The sequence below is a fragment of the Haemaphysalis longicornis genome, unplaced genomic scaffold (assembly GCF_048455015.1).
Source record: "Haemaphysalis longicornis isolate Haplotype H1 unplaced genomic scaffold, Haemaphysalis longicornis Haplotype H1 scaffold_9, whole genome shotgun sequence".
NCBI classification, from domain to species: domain Eukaryota; kingdom Metazoa; phylum Arthropoda; class Arachnida; order Ixodida; family Ixodidae; genus Haemaphysalis; species Haemaphysalis longicornis.
The window spans coordinates 110,029,682-110,049,317 of NW_027526460.1; the positions used below are offsets into that span (position 1 = coordinate 110,029,682).

At 44.7% G+C, this 19,636-nt stretch overlaps 1 protein-coding gene across 1 annotated transcript in view; it reads left to right on the forward strand.

The window, feature by feature from the left end:
- Positions 1–18,375, forward strand: part of LOC144152099 (uncharacterized) — a 173,904-nt gene extending 155,529 nt beyond the window's left edge. The window contains exons 11-15 of the mRNA XM_077683310.1: positions 116–247; positions 1,463–1,617; positions 6,134–6,281; positions 9,871–9,960; positions 10,898–18,375. Coding sequence (XP_077539436.1) covers positions 116–247; positions 1,463–1,617; positions 6,134–6,281; positions 9,871–9,960; positions 10,898–10,921 — 549 coding nt within the window. The 3' untranslated portion in view covers positions 10,922–18,375. The remainder of the gene's footprint in view (positions 1–115; positions 248–1,462; positions 1,618–6,133; positions 6,282–9,870; positions 9,961–10,897) is intronic.
- Positions 18,376–19,636: the final 1,261 nt, after the last annotated feature.

Here is a 19,636-nt window from a genome sequence, read left to right on the forward strand (position 1 = left end):
TTGTCTTTGGTTGGACTTGCCATCTTGCGTTGCTTCGGGAGGCTGGAAGTCATTCAGCGTGGTCAGCGTTGGAAAAGCCTGTTTGGGGGCCTGACTGCGTGGAGACGCCTTGCAGGAGGAAGTTTCACGGCAGCGCGAACGCATCGAGGCCTTAGAAGAAGCGCTGCGGGAAAGCGTCGAGATCACTGCCGACAGCGAAGCGGAGGTGATGCGCCAAGAATGCCTGCTGCATGAGGCGCAGCAAAAGGTGCGTGTCACTGATGACTCAAAGAGATTTCTTTATCTGTGCTAACCTCAAACAAATGAAACCATTCCAGTCTAATGGTGGTGGTGTTAAGTGACACGAAGCTGTCTCCAATCCAAGCCAGCATTCAAGGCAGCTGTTTTTTAGTAGTTTATTCAGTCAACTTTCTTGAATGAAAACAAAAGCCTCATGCTTTTGATTTCATTTCTCGTTCTAAACTTTTTGGCTGCCGTATCGTGTTTCATTTGACTTGCTTCATCTCAGAATGACCTAAGAAGGCCACCTTAAGAAGGGGCGTATTTAAGGCTTTGTTTTGTTCTCCGTAAATGCCTCCACTGTTGCGTTCGCTTGACGGATAGCCTAACGTCATGCACATCGGTGCATTTATTTTTCCCCTCAAGCAAAAAAAAAATAAAAATTAGAGGCCGTCCATCTTCTGAAGAAGGAAGCCCAGTAAAGTGCTACGGTTGGGTTACTAAGGAAGGATGGGGAGTTGGGCGAGTTGGTAATGCGACATGGTTATTTGGACACAGCGCATCAAAACAGGACCACGAAGTGAGGAACCAGGCAGGACGATCGCTGTACTATTGGTTGGTGGGCAGACTCGATTGGAGGGCAGAGACCATAATGTCTCAGAGAGTACGCCACACAGGCGGCTGGCCGCCCAAGAGCGCGCGACATCGCTCATTGTCATTGAGGAGAGAGCTGCCACGCGTGGCAATTGAAGAGAGGAGCATAAAGTGGCGCTGTAACCATACTACCTCCGCAAATAGCCATGCTTCACTGCGCAACACGCGATGTGGGAAAGCTAACTTACAAAATCCAATTTTGCATCGATCCTGTTAAAGTCGGCTTCACCTCCAAACAGATTCATTGCTGAGAAGACGTTGCTTTCAGAGGTAAAATTTATATCAAAATATGGAGGGCTTAGTACTTTTTTGTTTTTATTATTTTTTCCTTCACAAAAAAAAGCACAAGAAGGAGCTCACCGCCGCAGCCTTGTTTCTAGTCAGCCCACCGTGTGTTGAAACAATGTTGGAACAAGTACAAATGTCTTCATAGGGGCAACAGGCCATCTGTAGAAACGTTCCGAGCTGGGCCGATGCCTGCGCCCTGTTGAAAGCTTTTATTTGCCCTCGCAGTCTCGGCATCTAAGAAGTTTACTTTCTTACTCGGGCATCTGTGTGGCGCTAACTGTGAATGCTGCTTTGCCCACAGGTCTTGGGCTTGGAAGCCGAACTCAGGCGGCTGAAGACCAGCGAGTGTCTACGGTGTGGCAGCTGTCCGGATCTGAGCCTCCAAGGGAAGGACATCGGCTTGAAGGCTCTCTGGGCTGAGCGAAAGCGACACCTTGATGAACTGTACGACATGAAGTGAGTGCGCATATTGAAGAACAAAAAAATTACCTCCACTGCTTAGGTTGAGGGGTCTTTCTTAGACTGCCTAAACCTAGTTTGGCGGTAAGCACGGCATAAAGGACGGGCTCTGCTGATTTTTAAGGCCTAACTAGGAGAAACAGAGGAGTTTTATTTTTGCAATTTCGTGCCTGCTATAAAATGGGAGCATTCTCTGAAATGTTCAATGACTGTGTTGCTAAGCTATTCCTCGTAACAGTCATTCCATGCAGCAACTGCAAAAGAATGTCTTGTCCTGTTTGAGGAAAGATGGCTTGAAAAATAATTACAAGTAATTCTGCAAAGATTCTTCTAGGCCAGGCAATACTCTACATATGCTGTAGATCATTTTTTTAACCGGACTTAATCCCAATTTAACAAGCATGATAGATCAAACAAAAACCCTCAGTTTTCCAGCAAACGAAACAGGGTTGGCTATAAATGATGAAGTGATTTTGTTTTGCAAATTCACTTATGTTGAACCTAAATTTCCTCACCTTTTAGTGTTACTTTAGTGAAGTTACTTTGCAGTCATATTGTGTAATACCTAGTAAAAAATATTTGGTCAGGGTCTCCTTCACATAAAAAGAGGATAGCTGGCAATTCTGAGTAGCTTCTTTTCGTCGTTCGTTCTCCTTGTATTCTTGGGAGTATATGATGAAATGTTGTGCTAACATGAATGAGAGCTTTACCAAAGAGCTCGAAAACGCATTATATTACACTTGCTTTAAACATGTGATGGGAATGCTTGTTTCACTTGTCTGATTGAACCTAGCGACCAAAACGCATACTTCAATGTCACCTTTTTTTTCAGTAAATGCTAGAGCTACTATTTCAGTTTCGCGCACGTTAAAGATCCCCAGGTGGTCAAAATTAATCCGGAGCCCTCCACTACGGCGTGCCTCATCACCTGCGTTGCGCCGGCACGTTAAACCCTACAATCAATCAAGTCAATATTATTTTAGTCTTAAATTTGACCGAAATTATGACTTATCAGAGGCTTCGAGTGTAAGTTGAAAATCCTAATATTCAGAATCATGAATAGCTATTAACTTTAAATGTTGGAAAATTTTTATTTGTGCATATACGTCAAACAAGTCGGCATGTTTCGTAACCCTCGCCACCGGTCCACAAGCCTATAGACTTGATCTGAAGTATATTTGTAAGGGCTTTCACATCCAAGTCATTTCTTTCTCTTTGTCGTTGATTCACAACCCAGCAGGCCCGCGTAATAAAGTCAAATCCCGCTGCAACAAAATTCACAGGACATGCGGGAAAATTCATTCTGATGAATGAAAATGACAGAAAAGAGGAGGTGGGATCACCTCTAACTACACTAACAATTAAAGTAGTTTATTTTGTGAAACACGCACTTTCGCCAATATGTTATCTTTTAGGTGGGGCAACGTAGCATCAGTAATTAAAGACTTGAGCTAGGCAGGAGCGCTTGCTATCTTGTGGTTTTTTTTTTTTTTAATTTTGATGTGCACGGAAGGCATTTGCGTGGCCTTGCAAAACGCCTCATTCTGGCTGCAACCTTTGCGCTTTGCAGATAACAAGCCCACACCCACTAGGAAGGTAATTACCAATTACCTCCCGCGCGCGTTTTTCTTTTTTTTTTTTTCCTTCTTTCGATAGTGCAGTGGGTACTGTACAGTTGGTGTCTTCATTTTGCACAAAGAAAGTAAGCATGAGGAGTATTTTCTTTTATTTTAATTCTTGAGTTGCTGCCGGCCAGGCAATCTTTTGCGCTTTGTGTGTTTGAATGGTGTATGTTTGAACCAAGCAATTAAGATAATCATTTGCGCAGACGATTCATTCTCTACGACAGACAAAAGTGCCCCTAATTTAGGTAATTGACACCCATTATTCAGTTGCACGAAATTGCGAATGATTGGCAGTCCATGATCAGCTCCATAACAACAACGTCTTCACTGCAAGGAACATTATTAGTTCTGAAAATCATTAAGAAAACCAACATTTATTTCACAGCATTGTGCTTACAAGACAAATTACTCTCGCACAAACCCTTGAAAATACCAAAGCACTGCAGGCCTATGCCAGAAACTGAGATGCAGTTTTTTGTCAATATCGCCTAACTGTAGCCGAATAGCCAGTGAAAAGTTTATCTTGGCGACCTTAGCCGCATTATCCTTGTGCTTTCCATAGCAGTTTTGGAAGTGTGAGGGGCTGTTACGTCTGGAGCTGTTTCACGGTTAAAAAGTGATGATACAACAATAATCGCACTGTGTGCGCATTTGCCATGTTACGGATGCATGATTTTCGAAGCTTGTCGGCGACCGCGCTCATGTCATGATTGCTTTCCCATCGCTTACAACTCGGTGTAGTTACTAAGCTAAGGAGTCGCATGGTTTGAACCCGCAACTCGAACCACCCTGCAAAAAGCAGGATGCTGCCACACAGAGATGAACTGAGCTTTCCAGTGTTGCGGCGTCAAGCCGCTGCTTATCCTTCGTGCGTTATCCTTCGTCATTGCGAAGACCTTGTAACTTGGATTAACTGGAATGTGGTGTTTGCGCTTGCAAAAGTCATAACAGCATGTGCAGGGACGCGATTGCAAGCCGAAGTATAGTGGATGCAATTGCTGCCTTTGTTCCGTCCAAAAGAGAATTGCCTCCAGCACTTTTTATTGCGTTCTTAGCCATCCGCACCATCTGTGCTGCTGCTGAAATTTAGAGATGCATTGTGATTTATTTAACTTTGCTTTTGATATGCCCTAATGACTTTGGTCTGCTTAGGTGCTCAGGAATTTAAAAACATTGCTCTGCCTTATGAGTAATTAAATTTATGATCCCTATGTGAAGGCGCAAGCTTTGTTAGAACATGTTTGTAGACTTGCAGCTATGTGTCTGTTATGAAGTCCAGCTAAGCAGTGTTTGAAACAAGCTTTTAGGGCCGAAGCCCCTTAGAGGCTCGTTTTGTTGACGTCTCCTGTCATCGTCGTCGTAATCGTTGTTCATCTCATGTAGTCACGGTACTAAAACACCGGAAAACTCGTTTACGCCTCGCGCTAGAACGTAGCGCGTACTAAAACACCGAAAAACTCGTTTACGCCTCGCGCCAAAACGTAACGTGTATGGAAAAAGCACTGGGACACTTGTTCACGCCTCGCGCCAGAACGTAACGCATACGGAAAAAGCACTGGGACACTTGTTCACGCCTCGCGCCAGAACGTAACGCGTACGGAAAAAGCACTGGGACACTTGTTCACGCCTCGCGCCAGAACGTAACGCGTACGGAAAAAGCACTGGGACACTTGTTCACGCCTCGCGCCAGAACGTAACGCATACGGAAAAAGCACTGGGACACTTGTTCACGCCTCGCGCCAGAACGTAACGCATACGGAAAAAGCACTGGGACACTTGTTCACGCCTCGCGCCAGAACGTAACGCATACGGAAAAAGCACTGGGACACTTGTTCACGCCTCGCGCCAGAACGTAACGCATACGGAAAAAGCACTGGGACACTTGTTCACGCCTCGCGCCAGAACGTAACGCATACGGAAAAAGCACTGGGACACTTGTTCACGCCTCGCGCCAGAACGTAACGCATACGGAAAAAGCACTGGGACACTTGTTCACGCCTCGCGCCAGAACGTAACGCATACGGAAAAAGCACTGGGACACTTGTTCACGCCTCGCGCCAGAACGTAACGCATACGGAAAAAGCACTGGGACACTTGTTCACGCCTCGCGCCAGAACGTAACGCGTACGGAAAAAGCACTGGGACACTTGTTCACGCCTCGCGCCAGAACGTAACGCATACGGAAAAAGCACTGGGACACTTATTCACGCCTCGCGCCAGAACGTAACGCATACGGAAAAAGCACTGGGACACTTGTTCACGCCTCGCGCCAGAACGTAACGCGTACGGAAAAAGCACTGGGACACTTGTTCACGCCTCGCGCCAGAACGTAACGCATACGGAAAAAGCACTGGGACACTTGTTCACGCCTCGCGCCAGAACGTAACGCGAACGGAAAAAGCACTGGGACACTTGTTCACGCCTCGCGCCAGAACGTAACGCGTACGGAAAAAGCACTGGGACACTTGTTCACGCCTCGCGCCAGAACGTAACGCATACGGAAAAAGAACTGGGACACTCGTTTATGCCTCGTGCTAGAACGTAGTGCGTACTAAAAAAAAAACACCAGGACACTCGTTTACGCCTCGCGCTAGAGAGCTTCGTACTTCAAAGACACGAGACTTTTACAGCAAAGCTGTATACCTGTACCCCCCAACGGTTTCATCTCTGTTGGCAAAAACGCCAATGCGCCAAGAATACATTTTTACACTGCATGCTTCACCCCTCACCCGGTTTCGCGTTAATGGAATGGCCCGAGATTTTGTTGCATATATATTGAAATGCATTTTTTATCAATACGGTGCTATTTTACACCACTATTCTGCACTGTACGTGACATTGGTCGGTGCCCTCGGCCCCACATGCACAAAGCTCATTCTGTGTTGCAGACTGGAGGCGCTTTCGGCGGCCATCAGCGAAAAGGACGCACACCTGGCGCTGCTTGAGGAACAGCCTTTCGAGGACGAGAAAGTCCGCCGTCAGGCCCAGAAGCTGCGTGCCGAGAAGGAACGACTCGTGCAGAGGATCAAAACAGAGGTGCGGAAGGGGCCCATCCGGTGAATGGTGGCACTGTGTAAAGGGGCCGTAAAGACAAAACATCACTTTGTTTAATTTGAAAGAGCTAGCTTTTAGTAACTCACTCAGGGCCATTCCAGTCATGAGAGATGTTTTCTACATCGAAAAAAAAAAACGGAAAAAGTATTACACAACTTTTAAATTTAGGGCTGGAGCAAATTGTTATAGGCAGAACCGGCTTAGTATGCGTCAAAACTAAAAATATAGTTATCAGTTTGTGAACTGCAGATAACCAACCAAGTAATGCGATCAAATGCAAGAAGTAATAAAAACTTTCAAATTGTGCAGAACAGTTACCTAATACTATGGGCTGGCACAAGGAACATACCGTATTTATTCGACTACAAGGCGGTCATGATTATAAGGCGAGGGTGCAGTTTGGAGAGTCAAAAAAATTGCCATATATATATATTTATGTAGCAGTCGAACCTCGTTATAACGAAGTAGTGTCAGGACAGCAAATTAGTTCGTTATATCCGGTATTCGTTGTAACAGTGCAGGTAAAAATCAGCTCTAACAAATTGAAAATCTGGCTTGCGCAGAAATACTTGATATAAAAATTCATTTTTTGGCTTCGAATCGACTATAAACAAGGTAACCCTTACCTTTCTCCTTGTTGCGATTCAACTTCAATGAACCGGAACATGTGCACAGGAAATTACAACAGAACAAAGTTCACTTGACAAAACAGGCCTGCGTTCTTGTTTATTTGATGAGGGATGTGATCTTCGTCCGGTAGCTACTCACAGCACTGAGCAGGATGAAGTTTTCCGCGGTGTCCACGAACAAAAGAGCCTTTATACTTCTGCAGTTTCGGATGATTGATTTTTTTTTTCAAGTAGCTTCTTATCCTCCTGGTCAAATATTTCTTCGTTATAGCCGATATCGTGTATGGCCCTCATGGTTTCAGTTTTGTTATAAAAGAATAAGTGTCATCGAAATAAAACGTGACCAACCAATGTTTCTATTTAGTTCGCTATATCCGATAATTCGTACTGTACTGAGCTTCGAATACAAGGTAGGGTATGACTTTAAGACCACGGATTTTAGAAAAACACCTCGCCTTATACTCGAATAAATATGGTAGCTGTCAGTGTGTTAACTACACATTAGCATTCAAGTATTGCGGTTGGGCTGAACTAGAGGCCTGGCTATATTCACTCAGCCCTGTTTTTTTGCAATAGCTGAAGTCAGCGGGCACCAGTCACACAAACGAGATTCTGTGGTGTCATAGAGAAATTGCCAGAAAATGGCTCAGGAGTCGCCCCTGCTTCACAATTTTCCTTAATGTCTCGATTATTTTTTAGAAGGTTGCAGTAATATTGGTATCGTTGTTACCAGGACAAGGCAGTCTGTTTAATGAATGAAACTTGTATCTTGTCTTCGTGGCTTCTTTATAAGATGATAGTTTTTTCTTAGACTACCTAATGTGCCTTGAAAGAGCCAGGCATGTTACCATTGCAGCTGCAAATGTGCAAGCTGCTAAAAGCTAAAGCCTGGTGAAGGTTGTTCGCTCTTCAGCTTGTCATCACTGTTGGCACCTGGTCTGAATGCTTCTGAGGTGTGGATTTGTACTTTGCTTTTCGAAGGTCATTTGGTGAGCCTTTGCGAGAAGCGGCTTCTTTAACAGGATTGAATGGGGTGGTGGGGCTCAACGGTCTAGTACCAGTTCTTTATTAGCCTACATTACGGTTGTAGAATTGGAGATGTTTCATGTTATATATACAATACTAGTATGCTGACACTCTAGGCAACTTCATTCTTTTCAACAAATGCGCCTTTTTTCACTCCTGTTGCAGAAAATCCGCGTGCGCTCGTTTCATAAAAGCACTTGTTTAGTTTTTATGCTCACTTCATCCTGTTCATCAACAGTAGGGCTTTTTTTAAACTGGACTGGCTACAGTGTAGTGTTATATGCATTGGTATGTACTGCATACCAATCCTACGCTCAGTGCAGCCAGCGTGGGGTAAAGAGTAGCCCTGCTGTTGTCATTTTGGCAGGTGGCGTCTGCGTTTAATCACTGGCTTGGAGAAGTCAATGGTGGTGGAATGTCTAATGCGATGAAAATGTTTGAATTTAATCCTGACTGAGAGTACCACTTTGCACACTTACCACAGTGGCGTGCTGGCAGAAGCATTTAAGGCCCAACCACACGCACGCGTAAAACCGACGTACTCGCGCAACGACATAAACCGGCATAAGCGCGTAAGGAACCGGTGTACTCCGGTGTACGTGGAATGCATTGGTATGCGCTTGTTACGCCCAAGTCAGAGCGCGCCAGACATCGACGCGAACTTTGACGTACGACGTTGACATACACCTCTGGCGGTGATGTTATCGGCGGTCAGGTCGCATAACAAGACAGTGAATTGATAAATAAGCTAACTTCACTATTCATTATGCGATAAAACTAAGTAATTTGTAAAATACGGTGACCAAACAACCGGACAAAACACGCGAAGCAACGAGCAACTATGGGAGCAAGGCAGTTTTACGCCAAATGTAGCGGAACGGTTTTGTGCCTTTCAAGTATGCATACTAATCCTTAACGTTTTTTAATGTCCCAAGAACTGTTTTAGTTGTTTCTGTATTAAATATACGTATTTTTGTGAGAATAGGCATTATTTGCTTTATTTGAGTTAAAATGTAGTTCGCTGGTCGCCACAAAGCTGAGTCCGAAGTAGTCGAGCCACACTGCACGGCGCATTGGTTTACGCATGCGTTGCGGCGATATGTGGTTACTCGCCCTCTCCGACGTCGTCGGCCGGCGTAAAGGCAGGGGCGTATGCCGCCGCAGGCGTACGTCGTTGCGTGAGTACGTCGGTTTTACGCGTGCATGTGGTTGGGCCTTTACAACCGATTACCATAACACCTCTGTAGATTCATTTTGTATATTCATTTCATTATATAGATTCATTCTACAGATTCATTCCATAAATTCATTTTATATGGGCATAGATCCATGCCTCTATAGATTCATTCAAAATTATGAAATAAAAATTTCTTGTGGGATGTTCTTGGAGCATCGTTGCTGACTATTATCAACTACGACAGAAAAGTTGATCTTAAACTATACCACAGTTTAAATATCATTATCATCACCATCACAATTATTGAAGAAATGGAGTTGCTAATGCCCGTGGCTCTATCTTTTGATGGGTGTCAGGAGTGAAAACCTTGGCTCTACTTTTTGGGAACATTGCAGTACAGCAAGCGCGATTCAGTATGTTGAAACTATGCAGCAAGTCATAACATCTGACTAGTCAAAACAACCACTTTGTCACATGATCTTTGGAATCCTCTCAAAGGAGCTATCCCTTGGTTCATTCATCTATAACAGCCAACAGCTAAAACCTGCTGTTTTTTAGGCTTTTAATCATACATGCAAGCATAAGTCCTCTTTACAAATTACAAGCACTTACCCTTTCTTCAGACCCCCATTGGTGTGGCTAAAGCCCGTATTTTTTAACGCACTCACTTTAAAAACTGCCTTAGTGCGTGATTTCTTTTTCAAGGAACATGACTGATTTTTGGTTTAACCCGCTACAGAATGAAAGCCGCGTCAAGATGATTGCTGAAGCCGATAATGCCTTGCGAAGAGTCAACGGCACTGCAGAAGAGGATGCAGACAACGGAAAGGTATGCCGTCCTGTCGGGCAGGCAAACTATGTCAGCACTTGCTGGTGTAGTGTTGCTATGTTCAGAGATAAGATTTGGAATTATCTGCATGCTGTCAGACATATATATCGATGAACATGCCCATGGGCTAATGATACAGAAATAAATTGCTTTTATGTTACCTTGAAGCAAATGAAGCAATAAGGCGTGCATCAAACCACTGCTGCTTTCTTGACAGAAAACTCATGTTTTTTTTTTATTTTTTTATTTCTGGTCGCCATTGCATTGCAAAGTTCTTCATCTAAACAATATTCTTTATATCAATAATTGTGGACTGGCAGGACTTAGCTTCTACCTCTAGATCACTAATAACAGCAACTACATGCTTATTCATGAGCATTCTCATCTCCATAACGAAGTGATGCAAATTTACAGCGCATCACGTTATATTTTTATAGATACGTATTTCTCTAAATTCCAACCAATACACCAGCATGCTAAATGGGTCACAAAAATTGTAAATTATCACAGTTAAATGCATTATAAGAAAAAATAAAATTGATATATGTATTTACAGGACTAGCACAAATTGAGGAATTCGAGAAAATGTATGAATTGGCCCAAGATTGAGATTAGATGCAAACGGGCTGGGACCCACAGTATTCCAGTTGGCACTGCACACCAAAATTACACATGTGCGCTACCGGACGTGTGTACATATGAACTTATTAGCAGCTTTTGCAAACATGCATAGGCTTTTTGATTTGCTATACAGGAATTCTGCCGAAACCAACTTTTCTGTCGAATACATACCTCTCTTTGATGCAGTCAGAAACGATATGTATAGTGCTGCCTGGTAAAAGGCATCGACTTACAGTTGTGGATGTGACACAGCATCACATGAGACATTAAGCACATCAGACATTAAGATCATCATGGTTCTTCCGTCTTCCTGCAGGAAAAAAAGGCGGAGACATCATGACAATTGCGTCACTTGGCCGTTCACCTACCCCGCTGCTTCGGTGTGTAGATTCCAGCATGAAAACAGGGCAAACGTCATCAACGTCCTGACGTCAGCCTTCTTCACCGAAGCTTCTTTGTCAATTCCACGTGGTGACCATTGCCTTTCTTTCGCTCTCGTTTCTACAATCATCTGTGTTGTGTGGTGCGGGTTTGTTTGTGGTGATTCTTGTCAGTCAGGCATGAGCAACTGTACGTGCAACCATTTTATTTATTCACTCATTTTTCACCGTGCCAAAACTGGTAAAAGCCGGTTAAAACTGGTCGGAACGTCCATTGCGAGCACACGCACTTTGAGAAGGAATGTGCGAATCTGAAGCATTAAGCTCTTGAAAAATCACTCAGCCCAGGAATCTGCCCCGTACGTCAACTCCGTAGCCATCGAGTGTGATGTTCGCAGCATTTTTGTATATTCCAAGCTGCGTGTTCTGTGATTCCAAAACCAGAAAGCGTACTTGAGCAGCTTTACGTTGCTTTGGCGCTTTTTATTCGTCTCGCATTTGTTTCCAACGTTCTTCGGCGACCAAACTTTTAGTGAAGAGGTAAATGTTGTGATAATGTTTTCTGCCCTGTCCTTGCTGTATTTGCTGGCAAAAATTCATATGATTTGACGAGGGCTTCATTTCACTTTGCGCGTTTCTTTATAGGCGAAGCGAATATGCTGCATGCTCCCTCATACAAGGGCCATGCAGAACGCGGCTTCTCTTATATGTACATATTGCGTGTTTTTACCAGGTATGCGCTCTCATGTGGGCCCGTCACGTAACCTTGCGTCATTTTTTAACAGCCTTCGGTGTCATCTGCTTGCTTCTGAATTTTATAGGCGAGAAAGCAATCTTGTCTTTGACAGTGCTGTGCTGCTTCTAGAAAGCCCTTTTACAAAGTGTTCTACGCTTTTTAGAACAAGCGATTACCTTGGGATGGTACACGTTCTGAGAGATTATGAAACAGACTTCGGGGAAGAGAATCGCGAAGGAAATACGTTTAAATTCACTGGGTGCCATTTTTGCGCATGGATGTAAAAACATCACGGCTCTTAGAGATGCGAGCCACAGTTTGAATCTCATTTACGTAGACATGTTTTCTTCTCGAACAACTCCCCCGGTCGTTTGTTATGATTTTCACATCACACTAGCAGTCTGAATGGCACTCTCCCATTGGTCGAGCAACGCGCATGCTGATAAGATATCTGCAGATATCAACGCGATGTCCGTCACTGGGCTGTCGTGACAGTGAAGTTGTGAGAAAGTGAATACAGATTTAAGCGCACATATCACTAGTCTAAAAAGAAGTTAAGGTTGTACTCTTACTGCATGTGTAGACACTTTAGAAGTCAAGAATATTTATGAGCTTATAATTAGAGCACTAACTGTCATGAAGTTTAAGGTTGTGTGCATAACTTAATCTACATGAAGGCGAGTCTAAGCTTGGTGACAGAAATAAGAGATATGATCCCGATATCGCAGTTCATCGGCGCTCCATGACAAACGTGCCAGGGCATTTTATTGCTTATTTAGATATTTGTTTTTGAGTAAAGGCACTAAGAAGACAATATACACTTTTTTTTAAACAGCTAGTCTTGGATAACTCACCTAATTCCATTCCAGCTTTGAAAAACAGCTTTAGGAAAAGAGAAAAAAACTCGCTAATTTCGACAAACTGAAATTTCTTGATGCGAAAGCTTAGCAGTGACACCATTGAGAGAAACCAAAATTGAGTAATTAGTGGCCTTCCTCAATTTTTTAGTCCTGGATAGCCCACGGGCCATTCGAGAATATCCATCGGATTGGATGTCCCATATAAATACAGTACACGGAAAAATCGAATGCTGAATCACATAAAGGGAAATCCGTAGAGGGCCCAGGACTGCTAACTGAGGAAGCCCAGTATGTTAAGTCCATGCTAGTATTCAAACAGCATGGCCAAATGGAACAGAATGGAACGGAACGCAACAGCACAATAACATTTATTGACAGCAGCTTTTGTCGACTGTGAGGCAGTGCAAGAAAGTTTCTGGGTAGTCACCGCTACTTCTTCTGTTTTCCTTGTTATATAGCTTCATCGTGTGATATGTGAAAATTGGCATTGCTGTTATTTTGACGGGACAATCTTTAGAATGAACCAAACTTGTATTTCGCGTTCGTGGTGCCTTTGAAGAAGCAGAAAGTTAAGGCAAGAATTTATTCTTATTATCTGTTCACCACTTCTTTACTTGTTTGTTGCTATGTGTACTGATATTTTACCCAGTGCAGATACAAAGCTGCATGGAAGCATAATACTGTTCCTAACGGCACATACATACTATGATGTGTCACGCTTTTGACCTTGGCCTCGACTCGCCTACTGAAACCGCATGGGTGTTTTTGTCTTCGTTTTAAAAGTGTTAAGACAGGTGATAAGGCATGCCTGTAAGCACGAACAGAGTCCCTGGAACACATGAAACACGTGGCCTTTGTTTCACACGTTTTTGCGCACGTTGCGCATCAGCCGTAGAGCTCGTAGCGTTCTCGGTGCTCATCCACGCACAAACACTTAACACGTAAACGGCGCAGGTCTAGGAAAAACCCAGTGACCATTGTCAATAACATGCCACAAGTTTTCTCAGTGACAAAAAAAAAGCACATCGTATTTTTGAGGGACGAATGACTTAGGAGATCAACATGTGTATCACGGTTAAGTGACAGCTTAACCACCACCCACCGAGGACATACTTCAGCAGCAAATAGAATGAAAATAAGACACACGGTCTTAGCCTGATTCCTGCAAAGAAGCTAGTGTGGAAAGCTGGCAGCGACACGTAGCTGCTTTGAGGCAACATACCCCTCGTCTTTTTCGGACGTTGTAGAGTGGATGACTAGGTGGTCACGAAAGCATCATCGCCTGGGCAGTCGATTCATTCGCCTTCATTTTGGTCAGTTTTTCTGCAGGCAGTCAGGGGGCCTTTCTCGCAGCATGGTGCACCTTGCTATGCAAAGCCTATAGATGGTGCCGATGAACCCCCCTCCCGGCCCGTTAAATGTCAACGGCTGTCCGTACACTGGATAGGTTGGAGGAATGTGGACATGCTTCTTGATGCTCAAGAGTGCGTGTCTTAGTCCTATGCGGCTAGAAACTTCATACTGCGGCTATTTTTACACTCATGCTAAATTGTTCTTCGGGACTACACTTGTACCATGTTAGCTCACCTAGTTCTACCGTGTACAAGGTGCTGATTCAAAAAAACATGTTCTGTGAGATAATGTATAACAATTAAGGAAAAAATTTAATGGAAGTGTATGTGTTCCCTTGGTGGTGCAAGGGCAACAGAGAAAAAAGTGCCATTGTGGTGGTTTAGACTAATTTGAGCCAGCTTGTTGGCTAGAGTGAGGATGGTGACTAGTTTACAAGTGAAGTTGACTGGACTGTATACTGCACACACTTTCACATTCTACCTTAACCTGCAGCAAATTTTAGGAGACAGTTATGCTATGTTTGAAAACAAGTCTCAGTATCGTACCTGGTAGTCAACGGCGGTACCTAGGCATGTTCAAAGGTTATGAAAATTCCTAGGTGCGCCGACGACATTCCAGGCATTATGCAAGGACTACAATTAAAGAGTTACAGCAGAGCAAGGAATTGGTACCAGCACCGGTACAGTGCTTGGTAATTGATTGGCACAACAGTGGATGTGCACGGTGACCAAAACAGGTCGTGCGCAGCTGCACCAACTATGTGCAAAGTGCCATACCAGACCACTTTTTTATCTGCTTTAACTTTTCATTTATGGAGAACCGATCCTGGTATCGTGTAAGGTAGCCTGCTGCAGCCACTACACATGTGCTGGAAGAACGGCGTGAATCACGTACAACGCTGATTCGTTTCCCGGCACCATGCGAGAACGACACATGCAATATGCTATTACTGTCTGTTGTTGGAACACCATTAGCGCTAAAGCCAAAATTGCCAATACATGCCAGCCGGAAAAAACGTTGCACAGTTTGTTGAGCATTGACGAGCCAGGAGGGGTTTCTGGCACGCCTTTCGTCGGGAGGAGACCGGGAAGTGGCTTCTTCTGTTCCGGCAGTGCCTCTCTGAAGACAATTCGAATCATTCCCAAATGCCTCTCTTTCCTCTCTTTCCAAAAGCACCTCTTTCCTATACAGTTGTGCGGACAACGTCCCCAGAATGTCCGGGGCGAAGGACGTAGGCGTGCTTCTCCTTCACTGCATTTCCTCTGTGTAGAGGACGCCTCCTTCAGGTCGGAAAGCGTCTTTTCGCTTTTTTTCCGCTTTGTACTGTCCGCTGGCAACTCACTGCATTGCGGTGCATGACGTCGCCCCGGCTCGTAGACGGCGTGTAGAGAAACATTGTTGTTGCATTGTTCGTTCTGATCTTGTTTGTTGTTTTTATATTGTTACCGTGTATTATTATCACCGACTGGTATCACCATTACTTACCTTCAATGTGCGTAAACCTTACCGTGTGTAACCTCGAAACAAAAAGAAAAGGAGAAACTCAGCCTCTTTCCTCGTCATCATGGTGTGCACTATAATTACAATAGGTATATACATAAATATTATATATACATATATGTACATGTTGATGTGTGCGCGTATGTGTGTATGTTTCTGTTCAAGCGTTTGTCAGCACGTAACTATGAATATATGTATAAATATGTCCCCGGCTTACGCTGCACCATTGGCAGCGCTCCAGAGTGGCTGGCAAGCGATAGGCTCGACGCAGACACTTTGCTTTGTGTACAGGCGTCCTCCGCTCTCAGTGCTCCAGTGTTTGTGCGTTTGTGGCTTCACTAAATACAGTACGTTTTGAGCATTCCGCGAAGCACGAGTCACCAGAACGCAAAGGCACAAGTAGGAGAATGAAAACAATTTAAAAATGGGCACTTTTAGGCACGCCAGAGCGCATTTTTATTATCAAACCACAATTTGTCATGATGGTGCGCGCATATATATTTTTGAGCAATATACAAATGACCGTAAGTTAATGACCTGCAAAACATAAAATTTGATCATTCACAAATGAATACCTTCTCTATCAGTTATTATCGTCACCTAACAAAGCTCCATGGCTGAAAAAAAGTGCAAATCCTCGGGTGAGCTCTGTTGATTGCCGTACACAGTCAAAGCGGCCGCGAAAAGGTTTCTCCTACACCGGCGTTCTGGTGATCGAACGCGAGCTCGGACGCAGAGAACGTTTTTCAACACTGCCAACGCATTTAGGCAAGTAAAAGACGTGCTTTAACCCAATTCTTTTGTACACGTACTGTGTGGGAGTCTGGCAAGAACTGCCCGATCGCACCTGAGAACGGCACGGCTGCTGCGACTAAGTTACGCCACACTATGGCCTGGACGATGTTTCCTCGTCTGCACAATTTGCTACCTGCGATTGTGGTTTGGCTGAGCGAGTTTTGGTGTGTGTACAATAGAAAGAATGGTCAAGCATTGCTTCAAGCCTTGTTTGAAAAAAAAAAAAAAAAAACTTGAAAGCTCTCTGTGAGACTGGTCCGCCAGAAGTGACGCCACCTTTCATTTTGCATCAGTGAGGAGTTCCAGGTATCCTGAGTGGGTTTCATTTCCCTGCATTCAGTGTCCTTACAAAACGCCCCTGTTTGATAACGTACTGTGAACTGCCGAGCAATCGTAGGTGAGCGACAGAATGAGGATAGAAGGTAACATGAAATGGTTCGCTAGCAAATGGCCGCACACTCCCAATTAGAGTGAGTGAAAGCATTGACGGCACTCTGAGTACACACGCACACAGGGATAGTTAAACGCAATGAAAGTTTTAGAATTCTAAGTTTGGGGTTATATCCTCCTTGCATATCCCATTATAAATCATAATGATGTCATTAACGCAGCGCTTGCACTGTAGTCCAGGAATGCAAACATGAGTCCAGAAAACCTCCAGAATACTGGTTCTGGTGAATTGTTCCTAGCACAGGATAAGGGACACTCAGCTTGACTTGAGCTTGGGCTCAAATCGGGTTATAAGGTTGCCCTACTTATTGAAAACGGTACCAAAGCATAATGCAATCAAGCATTATTGTCCCCAGTCCTCGAAGTTTAGAGGTGCTAATGAGGCCTCTTGTTATGAAATTTACGAATGTGGCGCTTGAACGATACAAACCAATGAGCAGAACATCATTTATTTCTTCGCTGCACTAGACAAGAGTTGCATGTCAAGAATGGTTCGAGAGCATTCTCATTACCTGAATACAGGCGTTCTCAAGTTTATGCCTCTCTGGGGTTGAAGGAGGCACAGGCTCCTTATGCACAATGTAACTGTGAAGTCAGTCAAATCTATTGAGCATTTTAGTCAAGAACCAAAGATTGGTTACACTTGCACTTAGCGATCTACCCGTGCTGTAGACTAGGGACAGGTCTCACACACTTCGCAGCTTTAAACACTGGAGTTAAAGCCCACCAAGTGTGAATGATGGATCGAAAAACTGTTAACCGGAGTACACCAGCATTTCTGCAGAAGGAAGTAACCAGTGTTAGCACCGCCTTTCACAGAATCGGCACTAGACATGGGGTCGATCCTTAGACATCGGCATCCTAGTCCTGGTCATCTTTTATTTTAACGACTACTATCCTGTAAAAAAAAGGAGGCTTTCGGTAGATGCACATCCAGCGGAAAAAAGGAACATGAAGTTAAAAGTGTCAAGTTAGACGTTCTGGTTAACCGGGCTAGAGTCATGACAGGTTAGGCTTTGCAATGGTCACACTCACCATTATAAATCAACCGTTCCGCTATTTGGGATTAATGGAAGAAAATTCTGAAAGTTGTGTGTTGTTCGGATTCATTTTGGGACCTCCAACTTCATTTTCCCTCGACTGCAAACCTCTAATCCCGGGACTTTCTTTAGCGAGACCGCCGAATAAACTGATATAGAATGTTGCAGCACTCTGGATGCATAAACGCACACCGACATCGCTCGCGGCGGGAGTTTCCGTAAATGCGGCCAGAAATGGTATTTAGAATGGTTGTACGACGCACTCACGCGGCGAAGAAGGGGGAAGAATGGAAGAAGAAAAAAAAAACTTACGCGATTAAGAATGGTATACAGGTGCGTGGCGGAGCGCGTCGCGCCGACAGCAATACTCTCTGCAAACTCCTCCGTGTTACAATAGTACCGGCATGTTCTTGGGCCACGACTCGTGTTAGCTTACCGTGCGTGTATAATAGCATCATCGCGGCAAAGTGCGCGCCTCGTGTGTGCATGTGTGTGTGTGGGTGTGCGCGCGGCTGTTGCCGCCAAAGCTACCGTTGACTCTCAAAAAAAAACCCTCTCTCTCTCTCCCCGTCGCTTTCTATTTCACCTTGCAAGAGCTTTGTCGCGCTGGTTGTCCCAAAAAAGTGCATATGCTATATCTGAAACAACAAAAAAGTGGGCATTAAAAGCAAATCGTTCCATCGAAGCGTCTGTGTCTCTTTTAATAGAGCGTGTTCTCGCCTGTACTGCACCTTTATTCTAGCTTGCCTACATGGTGACCTCAAAACAAGATGGACAAAAGAGCATACTCTGCTGGCAAGGTGGGTCCGTCAAAGTTAATAAGCCGATTCCCTCCCCCTTGTCTCCGTGGCAATATGGTCCCTAGAAATATGTGCTAGTCTGCCGTCCGCCGGCCGCGAAGGGGGCTCCTCCGTGATGCATGCAGCGGCGGCGCTGCAGTCAATCGGAGCGCGGTGGCCGGCCGGCGCGATGGGCAGCGGCGGACGGCGCTCTGCCGTGCCGCTGCTGCTTTCGTATTTCTGCCCTGTTTCTGGGCGGGTTCAGCCTATTTTAACTGCCCCTTTTCGAACCCTATCCGCTTCTGTCGAGAAACCAGATTAGCCAAATAAGTTGGTTCTTACCAGCACGAAGAGTTTTAACCGAAGCGTGAAGTGATAGGAGTACGTTTTCGCGTATTATGAAGGATCGAGTTTCCTAAAAACCGCGGAATCGTGTCGCTACGCTATTTCGATTTCGACACATACTCGGGAGCTTCGGGAACACTGCCGGCACGGCATCGCTTTCCAGCTTGGAAACATCATGCGGGACTTCAGCTACATTACCAAGCAAACAACCGTTCTTTGTGAATATCCCCGCCGTTGTTAACTGATGGATTAGTCAGCGCCTGAAAATGTGTGTGTGGTGTGTCGGCGCTCCGCTTTTTTGTTTGGCTCTTTGGAACCGTCTTTCTTTGCAAGTTTCCCAAGAAGTTGTCCGCTGTACGTGTATGTAAATAAAGCAGCTCGAACCGGTGCCTTCTGACCTTTCGCATCGTTGATCTGGAGGCCCTTAAGCGCGCGTCTTCGCGGCCCCCTCATTTACGTCCAGTCAACTGGGAATCTGTTAAATGTAAATTCCGAATAAAAAAACAAGACGTGTGCACATGCATACAAAGTTTAATCACCTTCAGTCATCAGGTACAGTGATTTCTCCATCGAACTCGAATATCTCAAAATACCGGTTAAGTCGAAACCTTTTTTTGCCGTGCATATACCTGCCATAGGCGACATTTTCCACCTTTTGTCTCGAAACGTCCATTCGGGGATCACGGATATCTCGAAATGTTGACAAAGAGGATGCAATGCAACATCCGCTGCAGGCAGCTGATAAGCTCTCGGTTAAAGCTTAGCTCCCATCACCCGCCGAACACCGTCGCGAACGGCCAATTTGCGCTGGGTACGC